Source organism: Molothrus ater, chromosome 4, assembly GCF_012460135.2.
Source record: "Molothrus ater isolate BHLD 08-10-18 breed brown headed cowbird chromosome 4, BPBGC_Mater_1.1, whole genome shotgun sequence".
Lineage (NCBI taxonomy): Eukaryota > Metazoa > Chordata > Aves > Passeriformes > Icteridae > Molothrus > Molothrus ater.
This window is the reverse complement of record NC_050481.2, coordinates 10823360-10836562: the sequence shown is the minus strand read 5'-3', so window position 1 is coordinate 10836562 and position 13203 is coordinate 10823360. Positions and strand designations below refer to the sequence as shown.

General features: G+C 46.1%; 1 protein-coding gene across 4 annotated transcripts; it reads right to left on the bottom strand.

Annotated features, from left to right (window-relative positions):
- Positions 1 to 509: 509 nt before the first annotated feature.
- NUP54 (nucleoporin 54) lies at positions 510 to 12666 on the bottom strand. 4 transcript variants are annotated; one of them, XM_036381598.2, is made up of 13 exons: positions 12499 to 12666; positions 10710 to 10871; positions 8660 to 8743; positions 8411 to 8554; positions 7550 to 7779; positions 5286 to 5473; positions 4674 to 4870; positions 3844 to 3898; positions 3175 to 3268; positions 2598 to 2705; positions 2109 to 2228; positions 1661 to 1771; positions 510 to 1331 (listed from the first exon to the last, which is right to left on the bottom strand). In XM_036381598.2, the coding sequence occupies exons 1-13, from the start codon at positions 12548 to 12550 to the stop codon at positions 1203 to 1205; spliced, it is 1674 nt and encodes a 557-aa protein (XP_036237491.1). In that variant the 5' UTR covers positions 12551 to 12666; the 3' UTR covers positions 510 to 1202. The 4 variants fall into 4 exon arrangements, 3 of the variants coding, with proteins under 3 accessions (XP_036237491.1, XP_036237492.1, XP_036237490.1); XM_036381599.2 differs by lacking the exon at positions 10710 to 10871; XM_036381597.2 differs by lacking the exon at positions 12499 to 12666 and having other exon boundaries at positions 10710 to 12477.
- Between the last annotated feature and the right edge of the window lie 537 nt (positions 12667 to 13203).

Sequence of the window (13203 nt, the reverse complement as noted above, 5' to 3'; positions counted from 1 at the left end):
ATCTAGAGTTCCACATATGCTTTTTCAATTGCAATGGAATCATGCTTCCACAAACACTCTCAAATGCACAACAGGGGTCCCAGCACATTGCAGTTGTATTTCTATTTTTCCATCCTTCAAATTTAATGAATGGAATTAATTTTGATGGCTAATGAACAAACTGATTTTGCCCCTTCCATGTTTTTTTCTGCTGTACAAACTCCTACTGCAGAACACTGTTTTTTGTTTCAGTTATTTTTGGTGACTTTGGTACTGAGGGGAAAAGCAGGTCTCTCTCCATGGCATGGGGTGAGTAGGTACCTGCTCTGCAGCACTTGCTGCCAGGTAGGATCTAGGGGCCGCCCCTTTCATTTTGGTCTGGGGACTGAGGCTGCCAAGCAGCTCTGTGACACTGGGTTTGACAGCCTGCTACCTTGCAGTGCCTGGAGCAGAGTGAAGTGCACTTACCTGGAGCTGGGAGCAGCGTCACTGCTTTGCTGATGTCACTGAGAGCCAACACCACACACCACTTATTACAAATTCAGACTGAATTTATTACTTTTGGGTGATTTTAAAAAAGGCAGAAGACAACGTCCAGACATACTGTTATTTAGAGGGGCAGCAAAGCTTTGTATAATTCATATATGTAAAGTGATCAAAACACAACCTTCAGATCCTTGCAATCCAAAGGAAGAACAGAAACTGGAAACATGAACTTTCTGCAGCTTGCCCCAGTAATTGACTGGTATTGCAGAGAACAACATAGTTACAGCAACAAACATCTCTGTAATGATTTAAGTTAGCTGTTTACACAATGGTGCTACTTGATTGTTCTGACAGAAACATGGAAGCAGGCTAAGCTTTCCACAAACTGAGTCATTAGTGAAATAATCCCCTCAGCACTGCATTTTTTAGGACAATGCCATTGTAAAAAAAGAAGAAAAAAGGAAAAAATGTACAATAGTACATATAATTTTGTAGTAAAATGGTATCTGAACAGATTCAGTTTTCCTTCTTTTGTTAAAGCATATACAGCTTTATAAAATATAAACCTTCCAAAGGTCAATTTTAAAAGCTTAGAAGAGGCTTTGCTAATTCTAAAAGTAACAGACAAAATACCATTTTGCTCCTACAAGATACGTGTTTTATTTTACCTCAACAGTTTTAGCCTTGGAAGGTGAGCCATGAACTCCACTACCATGTTCTGTGTAAACCTCCACCAGTCAACTGAAGACTCCCCCTCGGATGGGAATGCTCTCGTTCAGCCCGTGTTCTATTAGCTTGATGTCCTCCAAATCATCTTTGATGATGCTGATTAGGTGACTCAGCCCTTCTTGCTGCTGCTTCAGGTGCTGCAGATAGTTCAGAAACCAGTGTGAGTACTGTTCAACTTCACAAACTTACTAGGTAATATTTCTCAGAAGTGTCATGACTGGTGGCATTGGCACATTGATAATCCTGGCATCATTTCTCTGAGGAAGGAATAACAGCATTTTCTGTACTAACAGCCTATCTCCACAGAGTGGTTTTGTACAATAGCTTGGTGCCCCAGTACTGAGACCAATTACAAGGATGACTTGATCAAACAAGGCAACATGACAATCTAGATCCAGTCAGTGTGTGTCTGGCTTAAATGATCAAGCTCAAAGAGTAGGCCAGGGTTCTACCCAGTAACACTCACTTGCTTGATTTCCCTTAAGAGGTCTGCATCTATGTAATAGCGCTCTTCAGCCCGCACTGCTCCAAAGTGGTTCTGCATCCTGATCTGGGACATGAGCTCATTCAGTCTGCCCTGGGAAGAGAAACAGGCTTAAATCAAACACAACTCATTTTCAGCTGTCACAGCTCCAGCATCTACCATTCCTTGAGTCTCCAGGGCTGGAAGCATTGCTGCTCATTCAATTTTTAGATGTTCTGGAAGACATGCAAAGGGTAAGTGACTCCATGATTTCCAAGAACTCAAAACTACTGAAATACCTATTGGCTATAAGCAAAGAGCACAATGCTACAACCTATCACACTGAGATTGAAAGCCTTCCACAACTAATATACACATGTGGTTTGGAAAACTGACATGTTTTCAGTGAGGAAGCCCCAGAGGTGTTAGCCAAATGCTGTCAGCCACTCACCTTGAACTGCGTGGGTGCGTTAAGTTCACACTGAATTGTATCCAACTGTACACGAAGCTGCTCCTCATCTGCTTGAATGGCATAACCACTTTTCCTTTGGATCTCCTGCTTTATTAGCACCTACAAAAGAAGCCTTTGACGTTCATTAGAGAACACTTGGCCCATCCTTCTCCCCACCAGCCCATCTCTACATCTTTTTGTCCTTCCTCCAGCCTGTTTCTCACTGGATTTGTTGTGTCATTTAGTCTGCTGCTCTAAGACCTCAGGGCAGTCCTGTGGTTTTGGGTAGGTGAGAGAGAAGGTTACCAAGTGCAGCAGACCTGAGCTTTCCCTGACAGCTCTGCCTGGTACTTAAATGAACACCGGTTAGCTGAGGTCAGAATAATTTTCAGCACTGGCCTGCACAAGATGGAAAAGGTTCTTCTTCCCTCTGAGACTGCTTGTGGCACTGGAGTGTGTCAAAGGACTTATTTAGATTATCTCTGTTACCTGCAAGGTTCTGTGCGAAAGTGCCATCAGTTTCCTTTTGTATTGTGCAATTTTTGCCATAGTTGTCGTTTGGTTTTTCTGCAGCTCACTGATATCTTCTGATATTATCTGCGGAGGAGATGGGAGTTAACTGGAAGCCAGAGAAGTTTTTGATAGTAGAACAAGGTAGGCCTGATTTAAAACTGGAAGCTTCATGACACTACACCATTCAGCAACTTGGTGTCCTTGACCCAGATGATTTTAGAAAGCTTTCTTCTACCTCTACTGTTCTGCTTTGTATTTATTTTCATACACAACTGGGATTTTCAGAAGGTACTGGAAAATTGGTTGCCCAAAGTTAAAAGTTTGTGCCAATGGACTTAATGGAGCGGGTGTGGATTAGCCTGTAACAAAACAGTAAGCTGGAACCTGAAACAAATGAAAGCCAAACCACTCTGCTCAGTTTTTGGGCAAAGATCTATTTAAGGGATATATTAAGACAATGGTTCATGTTTCCATTTTGAACACACAGGGCCAGGTGCATTTAATAGCGCATCCTTTGTCAACAGCAAGTCACGATAAAGATGAGCAACCTTACATCTAATCGAGTTTGATGCTGTTTGGTCATCTGATCCTGGACCTTCAATCTTCTCAGCAGTTCCTTAAAACCCACCATTGGCACAGGAATAAGCCTAGGAGAACACAAATATTTCTTACAACGCGTTTCTATACTGGACACATCAAACCTGGTAAGGGTTAATAATTATGAAACAGAATCTAATATTAAGTCACAGATTATGTTGATCTTTTATAAATTAATACATAACCATATCTTCTTTTGCTTAGTTTTAGAGTCCTAACTATTCCCCATAACCCGTTCCTTTTTCATAAAGAAACCAGCCCAATTTATCTGTAACCACTGGAGGGTACAAAGGTGCAGCACCTTCAGCAGGAAAGAGAAAAAACCATAAGGGTTGCAAAAAATAAGTCACTATAACTAATCCATGTAATGGAGGACACCAGTTCTCCAAGGAACCCAAGTAAGACTCTTTATCCTGACAGCTCCTAAGCGCCTAACGGGTAAAGAGATTAAGACAGGCACCTCCAGTAATCTTCACTGCTTTCAAGGGGATCAGCACTTGGCCAAGCTGTACTCAAGTAACTTTCTCACAAGTTATCTGAAGGGTACTATGCAATTATTATCTCTTTCTCCCCTGTCCAAGCCTTGTTGCAATATTTCAACACTTGGACATACTATTTGACTTACTTATCAGGATCGGGATTATCAACTTTGGCTTGTTCCCATATAATAGGATCAACACCTAAAAAAGAAGAAAAAAGGATTTTTAGTAGGGCTATCTGAGAGATATTACAGCTGCTAACCAGGAAAAAATGCTGTGCAATACACAAACCCTAGGAACTATGCTAACCCAAATGCCTGTTGCACAAATTAAGGTTAATTAAACTAGGGTAGTTCTTTAAAACTCCTGGTCCTGAGCAGGGACAGTAAATTCAGACCCAAAGGCTGTCAAGCAGTGGTTTGAAAGCAGGGGAAAGGAATAACCCATAGGTGCTCCCATTGGATAATCCATACTTGAAAGGCAGAAATTTCTACTGTTCCCATTATATGCCACACTTGGGTCATCTGTCCTTTTGAAATTGCTTATTGTGTGAAACGAGCAAATATTTAAAAAATCAGTAACTAAGTGATCAAAGTACCAAATCAGTTGGCAAAATAATCTCAGTAGGAGTTAGCTCTGACTTTTCTGCAAGACTAGGCCCCAGTGCCTTTTCCAATCCAGATTTCATAACCTTTCATATCCTAAACATGGACATATATAAAAGCTATAGATACAAAGGTAAGTCATCTAATCAAATTACATGAGAAGCCCTTAACTACTCTAAAACAAAGCTGTATGTGCAAAGCTGTCTGTGGCCACACAGGCAAGCTAAGAGAGCCATCTGAAAACTGCAAGTGAGTACAGGACATGATTATTCTGATTTTTAACTTTTCTTTTTTTCTTATTATTTTCACAGGTGTTTTCCAGCTGACACCAGCTTTTTTCTTGGAGAGCACAGAAGGCCCAGCCCACGCACCAGCAGGAGGGTTCTGCAGGAGCTGCTTGACTTGTGCTGGTGACAGCTCTGTCCTGGCCATGGACAGGCTGACCCCCAGCTGCTGCAGGGATGATTTGATGTTGGCTTGCTCGAAGTGGGCATAGAGGGTCGTTGCGGGAACTCTCCTGGAGGTGCCGTTGGGGGAGCGCTCCACAATGTAAATGATCACTTCTGTCCTGAGCGAGACAAAATGCGGAACGTCAGGAAAAGGTCAGCAGCACGAAGGAGGTAACACAATACACAACCACCCAAAATCCAAGCTATCACTTCTCCCAGCTGACTTTTTACCAAGTGAGATGTAAAGTACCAGTAGCTGCAGGGTTTAACACAGCAAGGGAGAGAGAGAGAAAAGCTGTAAATACCATTACATTCTCTGCTCCTCCCAGTTTTACCAACCATATCCTATGGTGATACTAGTACTGCATTAAGAATAACCTAAAATCTCTGGAAAGGCACTGGCCTTAATGTTGTAAGAAAAACTATATGAAGGAATAAGAGATACAATCAAGGAGAAGGGGAGACAGTAGACTTAGGCACCAACCCTTTCTAACATGCAATACAAATGGGCAACCCTGTGCAAAGTTCACGTACTGGTCATCGGGCATTGTTTTAACACCTTCGACGTTGACAGTGAGGGTCTGGTTTCCTCCCAAAATTTTGTGTAGTGATTCTACGAGCTGCTGCTGCTGGCTTCGAATATCTGCTTCTTTTCTGTTAAACACCAAGACCACGAGGCCATCTTCATCTTTGTTGTTGGGCATTAAACTGTAACCCACAGCCTGCCAAGGAACACATGAAAAATGAAGGTATGTTACTTAGCAAATGCATATCCTTGTGGCATCAAGGGGAGGGGCTAAATCCCTCCGTTTTTAGAGCAGCTGGTTCCAAATTTAACTCACAATTTATTCAGAGCTGCACAAACATGAAATCAATCCCCTTTTAAATCAATCTCTCACACAGCCATCAGTACAGCAGCTTTTGAAACAGTTTGGATTTTTACAAAAAGTTCCTAAGTATCCTTTTTCCATCAGGGGAGTTGCCAAGACAGCAGAGCTGACAGCAATCAGGAACATTTTACAAACTGACCCCTTTTCCAAATTGCAAATGGAACCAGAGGATCAGACTTTATTACAAGCAAAAACAAAGTGGCAGCTTTCACCTCCTCTTGCCTATCAGCTGTCACCCCAAGCTGGCACTGGTGACAGGGTGGAGAGTCAGGGCTTGGTGAGGCCCTGACACTGCACGTGGGTGGGTGACCTGCACCTTTCCCCTCATGAAGAGAGAAATGAGCTGGGGATGTGCCCAGGAGCTCGGTTTTGTCAGCAGAGGGTAATCCCCTGCCATAGTGAGCCTCGCAGAACCAGCCATCCTGCCATGGAGCACAACAGCGACAGCTAAGGAAGAATTTGTTTTTAAGCACATGACACCTCTGGTATTTCTGTTTTAAATAAATAACTTCCACAATCTCTTTATGCAACACAGCATTTTCAAACTAGAACAGATGTATTTTACTTCACTGTGGTACTTCAAACAACAGCCTGTAACACATAACTTAGAGCAGCATGCATTTCTTGGTCTGGAGCTGCATGCTTCTCATGCGTCCTAGAGCTGGAATTGTGTACAAGTGCAACTCTTCATGTAATGCTTCTTTCTTATCTGATGCTGGGTGTTTCAGTGGCAATAACCAAAATAGCTTATGATGCTTTGCTCCTATCCCTGTGCCACCTTCTCCCCTAGTTTTTGCAGGCATCTTCACTGGTGACACAGATGGAACTTGTCAGTATTTCACTTATGGCACGTGAATTCATGGCATTAGAAACGCTCCAGTCACAGGGACAAGGGTAAACCTAGTATCTGGTATTGTCTAACCTTAAGACTCTTCTTTTTAGTAAATGAAACTCTAAAATAACCGATTTTGTGTCACACAACTTATAATGGGCAATTTTTCAAAGCTCAGAAACTGTGAAAGCAATTCCAGACAACAACTTACAAGAAAATAAGCTTTCAGGTGCATTGGTAATAAAATGTTCAAGGTAACACTGAAAAAGGTGATGCAACAAAACCAAACATTTTTTAGGCAGGTACAATTGCTGCAAAAACGTTACAGAACTCTCATAATGTACATAATCAACACTGGACTTAATTCAGTATTAACCTACATTCAGGACACAAAGTTCGCACTCCAAAGGATCAGCTTTGGAGGGTGTCACCATGCCTGCCCCAAATCCCCTTACAAGCCTGAGGCTTAGCAAGACAGTCAGCAGGTGCAGGATTTGTGGAGGATGGAGAGCCATGAATTTGTCAACATGAGAAGCAAGATCTGGAATTGCTGACAAGTCCACACAGGGAATGGAGTCAGCATGAGCACTGGCAAGGATAAAGGCTGGTGGATTTTAAACCTGGCACAGGCCAGGTTCATAGAGGGTTATTTTAATCTAGACAAAGCAAGGAAGAAAGACCCTGAAGTTCTTATTCCAAATGTTCACAGTTTCTTTCAGACAAGAAGGTAATTTTTAATTGTTTCTGTCTTATTGTAACATACACAGACACACATTAAAATTAATTTCCAGAGATCTGTTCGAAGTATACACACACTAACCTGAATGCTAGTACATGAAATTGTTACTTTCATGCTCCACATCTGGGCTCATTATCTAGTCCCTCCACACCACCCAGATTTCCAGCATCTTCGAACCTTTTAATGAGTATGCATCAGAACTGTGCAGATTACCTGGAAAAATACTGTTTCAGAATACTCTTACCAGTGACAAAGTCTGGTTTAACACCCATGAGCTGCTCAGCCTCAGCAGAGTAAGGGATTGGCGCCCTCTGCGGGCAGCTGAACCATGCCATACCTTAAACCTGCAGAAGGGGTTTTCCTGCGTGAACTCCACCGGAGCGATGTTGTTGTTGAAGTACCCTTTGCCCGTGCCCCAGAAGGCCTGGAGCTGATTCCATTTGGCCAGAATGGCATCCCTCTCATCTCCCAGCAGTGTCGGGGCCGAGAGGGCGCTGGCTGTGTTGATGAGCTGGTTGGACTGAGCGGGGGTCTGGGCAGGCTGGTTGAACAACCCAGTGCCTAATGCTGGGTGGGATGAAGAGAAACAAATGAACCCCTTGACCAACCGTGACCATGCTATCACATATCACTAGCATCACTTCTTATTCTTATCAGATTCTGAGAAGCAAAATAAAACCACCAAACAAATAAATTAATTAAAATCAGATCATGTTTCTTAAGTGTCTTTTTACAGCCATTCATCATCTACAACAGAAGCTCCTGAACAATACATTAGAAGAATTTTTTTTTTTAACGAGACACATGTATTGATCCATGTCAGCATCTGGCACCCTCAATACCTAAATCTGAGAGGCAGGCCGGTTGTTACAAATTCAGTGGACTCAGAGCCTGAAGCTGCTTATTATCCAGCTCCCATTTAAATTAACCTCAACGCCTTTTTCCTCCCCTTTCTAGTAATGCTGTGACTGTAACATCAATTCTTTAACTACATTCTACCAGCATTAAACCAAAGGGGTAAATATTGTTGGAAGCTCAAGGGTGAAGCTCAGAGACTTGCTTGAGCTCTAGTTTAAGAGTTAAAGTGTTAAACCACCTCCTGTTACAATACACTTTTGTCCTACTACCGCAGCAACAGAAGATGACAGTCTTGCGCTTTCACTGCTAAGGGATGGGTAAATCCAAAGGCCATACTCACTGGTCTGCTGCTGCTGCTGCTGCTGGGTTCCAAAGCCTCCAAAGCCTAGCCCAGTTCCCAACCCACTACCCAAGCCGGTTCCAGTTCCTGTGCCAAAACTGGTACCAAATCCAAAGCCTTTGTTCTGGGTACCACCAAAGAGTCCTGCGGAAACAAGTACATGATTACTGAGAAGAAGAGCACAGCAGCCCTGCAACCCAAAGCACTCCTGGATCTGCTCTGCAGGCAGTCAGTCCCTCAGTCCCTTACCGCCGGTGCCGGTGTTGGTGGGAGCAGAGAAGCTGAACGCCGGTGCCGCGCTGGTGGTGGTGGTCCCAAAGCCTCCAAAGGCACCTGCCGAACACAGACTGCGGTCAGGCAGCGGCACACGGCCCCGGAGCTGGGCACAACACCACAACCGATCGCACGGCTCGGGAGTTATGGTGACAGGGGCTGACATACGGATGGCACATGGCACAAGCATGTAGTTCACACTGAGCATGGGCACCGAGCTCATCGCCCAAGGAAATGGGGGAGAAAACACGGACCACAAAGCCACAACTTGTATGGTGTGTCACGAAAGCAAATAAAAAGGCAGCAGTCAACTGACATCTTGGTCCTTTACCAGAGGGATGCACTTTCCCTAGTGACAGACACAACTAACAGTACTATTTCTTACATTCGTTCTCAGAAATACTTCTGGTCAATGTCACTACTAAGTGTTTAATAAACAACTCGATGTGTTGTGAACTTTACAAACAGTCCTAACCTCAGGAAACCTGAGGCCAGATACACACAGTTGTGTAAATTTCTACAGGGTCATTTTTTTAAAGCCTTGTTTCCCAATGATCATTCCCGTTACACCTCATTTAGAGGTTCAGCCACTAGTATAGGAAGATGGATGAAAAAGCAATCGGCCTTCCACAGATTTTCAGGAAAAGCAGTCATTGGCCAGCAGGAGAGGACCCAAGTGAGCACCTGAGCTCCGGTGGTGCCAATGGCACTGGCCCAAGGTGCAGCCTGTGGAGGGCTGACCCGCCTGGGAAAGCAAGGTCTCTGTGTCTCATGCTGCTTTTACACGGGCTCAAAAGACAAAAGACAGCCTGCTACAAAGGATTTGTCACAAAGATGCTGCCTCTCCTCACTCACATGTCAATAGCAAAAAAAAAGATCTATTACACTCACAGTCCTCCTGTCCACAAACCAAAAGCAAAGCATAAATCAAAGCTGATATGCAAGGGCATTTTATTTCCATTCAGCAAACACTTTGATGTGAGTGGGCACAAGAAATTGTTCCCTGTAACATCCATGTTTCAGTCCTGCCAGTGAGCAGGACACCCAGGCAGGAGCACCAGCAGATAACACCATTTTTAGGTACCTTTGTACCCACTGCAAATTTAGTCATTCTTTCTTGAAAAGGCCTGAGACTACAAATTCAATACCAAAGCATCAAATTAAATATCAAATGGACTATCCATGATCTCTTCTGGTGGAGCTCAAATGAAGCCAGTGAAGAGTGTTTACAGCAAATAAACCCCATGAGACTGCTGGAGTGCACAGAACAGATGAGAGGCGCTGACACAGAGAGCAATGACACTGTGGGATGGACGGAATTCCTATACGAGCAGCAGCAACCGGACCCCTGGGGCTAATTCCACACCTACACAAGCATTAGAAATCCATCCAGTCCAAAGTTTTCATAGGGAATGGGAAATATTTGAGGTGAAATGACATCAGCTGATGGCTCTGATCTGATGGATCTCCATAAAAAGGGCTTCCTTGGCCACCCCCCAGTGCCCCCATCCCATGCAGGCCTCCCTGGAGCACCAGCACCCCCGGAGAGCTGGGGCAGGGCGGTGTTGGGACACTTGGCGGCTTTGGGGAACAGGTCACAGCTGGCTCTGACTTTGTGCTGGTCGTATACAAATCGTTTCTGCACAGAAACTACTGAGGTGTGGTGTGTTCATGACAGCCAACGCAAGGCCGATGAGGAGACACGGGGGAAGATGGAAACATGACTGCAGTAGTCCAAGAATCTCATGTCAGGAAACAGGGAAAAGGGACCAGCTCTGGGATTGCTCAGGATCACCTGGATTCATTCCTGTTCCAAAGACTTTTGCCTACAGGGTTATTTTTCCTCAAAAACTATTCCTTGAGAATTTAACAGGCAAAACCCCTCCCATTCCATTTCCAGAGCTTTTATGGCCAGTCTTCACTGGATATGAGGATTACTAGCAGACACAGATCCCCAGTGAGGGATGCAATTCTTGGACCCCTGCTGTAACATTTACCACAGAACACGTATGTACGCATTATCTACCTGCGCTTGCCAGACTGTTACCAAAATTGAAAGGTGGAGTTGAGGTAGTGGAAACACCGAAATTCCCAATATTAAAATTCACCGCGGGATTAGCAGTTAATCCGAAACCCCCAAAATTAAACCCACTGGCAGTGGAGTTTGCAGTTTCAAGCCCACCAAATCCTGACGAGCGGGAAGCAGAAAAAGAGCAAGGCAACATTAGTTCTGAGTGAAAGGCAGGCGCCAGGAGAGAAAAGCTGAAGCATTTTTCCATCACCATGAGCAAGACAGGCAGAGTTAGACACAAGAGTAAAAGGTATTAACTGGCATTAAACATTATATTTATTGGACACAAGGAGGACACTGAAAAGCTCAACACACTGCTGCTGTAAAGACATTATTTTTTAATTATACAGTGCATAAAGCAGCAGCATTTCCCTACCTTATTTCAAAGCCTTATCTCTGTAATTCAATATTCACATTAGCAGTCATTTTTAACAACCTAAGACTGCTCAATACAGCTGCATCTGTGTTAAGTGTAACAGATAATGTCAAAATTAATTCATAAGCTATCAGGAAGGGAAGAGTAAATCATCTTCATACAAATAATACACTCAGATACATGACAACAGAATAAGCACAAAGCACCACATAAGCCTCAGCTACTCTAGGGCAGACTTATTCAAGTTCTATTGCCAAAATCTGCCCACCTCAGCCTTGCTGGATTTACTGATGTACCCAGCACCCCTGGGATGCAGCTGAAACAGTTTCATGCTAGACAGACAACGGAAAGTCCTGAAGTGTGACCCCAGATTTCCCTCTGACATTGGTCTGTGAATGTCATAAACCTTGCCACAATGTACAGGCAGCACAAGGCAATGTTTACTTTCAGATGGGGCCAGAAAGAGTGTTTGTAAGAGATGGTAAAATTCAGGTTAACTAGAGCAAAGATGAGTCCCGTCCAAAGGACTTGTTTGGAGTCAACAATTAATTATTTTACTAACTGAGGGCAAGGAAAGCTCTGTCTTACATTTCACCATGACTGACAGTGACAAAAGCAGAGGGGGAAAAGTCTAACTTTACAAGTTAACCGCTGTATTTTACCTTGCTCAAAAATGAACTTCCAAGGGCATCTCGTCCAAACGATTAATTTATTGCAAGAAAATACTGATCCGAGGGACCTGACTACCTCATCACAAGCGCCTAAAGAGCCACTCCCGGACCCACCGGGGGCCGGGCCGGGGGCGGGACGGCGCCTCTGAGGCGGCCGCGGCTCCCATTGGCTGGGGGGCACGGGCTGCCCGCCACCGCCGCTCCCATTGGCTGGGGGGCACGCGCGGGCCGCCGCCGCCGCGGTTCTCATTGGCGGGGGGTCACACACGGGTCCCTGAGGTGGCAGTGATTCCCGTTGGCGGGGGGGGCACGCGCTGCCGGCCGCCGCGGTTCTCACTGGCGGGGGGGCACGCCCGGGCCGTTGAGGGGGCCGCGATCCCCATTGGCTGGGGGGCACGCGCAGGTCCCTGAGGCGGCCGCCGTTCTCATTGGCGGGGGGGCACGCGCTGCTAGCCTCGGCGGTTCCCATTGGCGGGGGGGGGCGGCACGAGGGGGACAACACGGGCCGCCGCCACGATTCCCCATTGGCCGGGGGGCACCCACGGCCCTTTGAGGCGACCGCTGTTCTCATTGGCGGGGGGGGCATGCGCTGCCGGCCGCCGCGGCTCTCATTGGCCAGGAGGGGGGGGGGCACGCGCTGCTCGCCGCTCGGCTCCCCCCGCCCCGTCCCTCCGCGCCCCGTTCCCCCCGCGCTCACCGGTCGGGTTGGCGGCCCCGGCTCCCGCCGTGGCGCTGAAGTTGAAGGCCATGGGGCCGATCGTGGGACGGCGAGCGGAGGCCCCCGCGGGAGGCGCGTACGAGCCCCCGCGGCGGGTCCGGCCACAAACAAAACCAGCCGCACGCGCCGCTTTTCCGCCGCCGCCAAAGCGCTTCCGGGTGGCGCAGCCGACGCCCGTTGACGCAATCGGCGCGCGCCAGCGGGCTATACCACTGCGGGCAGCGGGACGGGGGCGCCGGGAGAGGCTTAATGTTCCAAGGGAAATAAATTAAGAAGAATAAAGCCGAGCAGCTCTTCCATGAGGATCGCGGGCACTCCCGGTATTCCCCAAGCCCGGGACCACAGAGCCGCCGTTCCTTTGGGTGTCCCCGCTGTAGGAGCTGGCGGGCAGGCGGGGACATGACACAATTCCTTCCCAGTGAGGGCTCCCACAGGTACCCCACAGTCGGGAGGAACGGCTTCCTTCCATTTTCCCATGATTATTCCCAGAAAACAAGATTTGGGGTGACAGTGTTGACACAGAATGACAGGAGGGCTTGGTCTGGAAGGCACCTTCAAGCCCATCGTGCTCCACTCCCTGCCATGTGTGGAAAACGACCAGATAATATTGGCTTTTGCACTTATGTATTAGCCTATGCATGTTGTTAGTGATTACAAGTATTTAGAAATAGCATCAATGATAAC

Coding starts and splice junctions, on each gene's coding strand:
- NUP54 (XM_036381597.2), bottom strand. CDS start 10,968: ATGGTGATGGAAAAATGCTTCAGCTTTTCTCTCCTGGCGCCTGCCTTT. Junction 4,871..5,285: donor AAAACAATGCCCGATGACCA/GTACGTGAACTT, acceptor TGTCTCGCTCAG/GACAGAAGTGATCATTTACA. Junction 2,229..2,597: donor TTTCGCACAGAACCTTGCAG/GTAACAGAGATA, acceptor CTTCTTTTGTAG/GTGCTAATAAAGCAGGAGAT.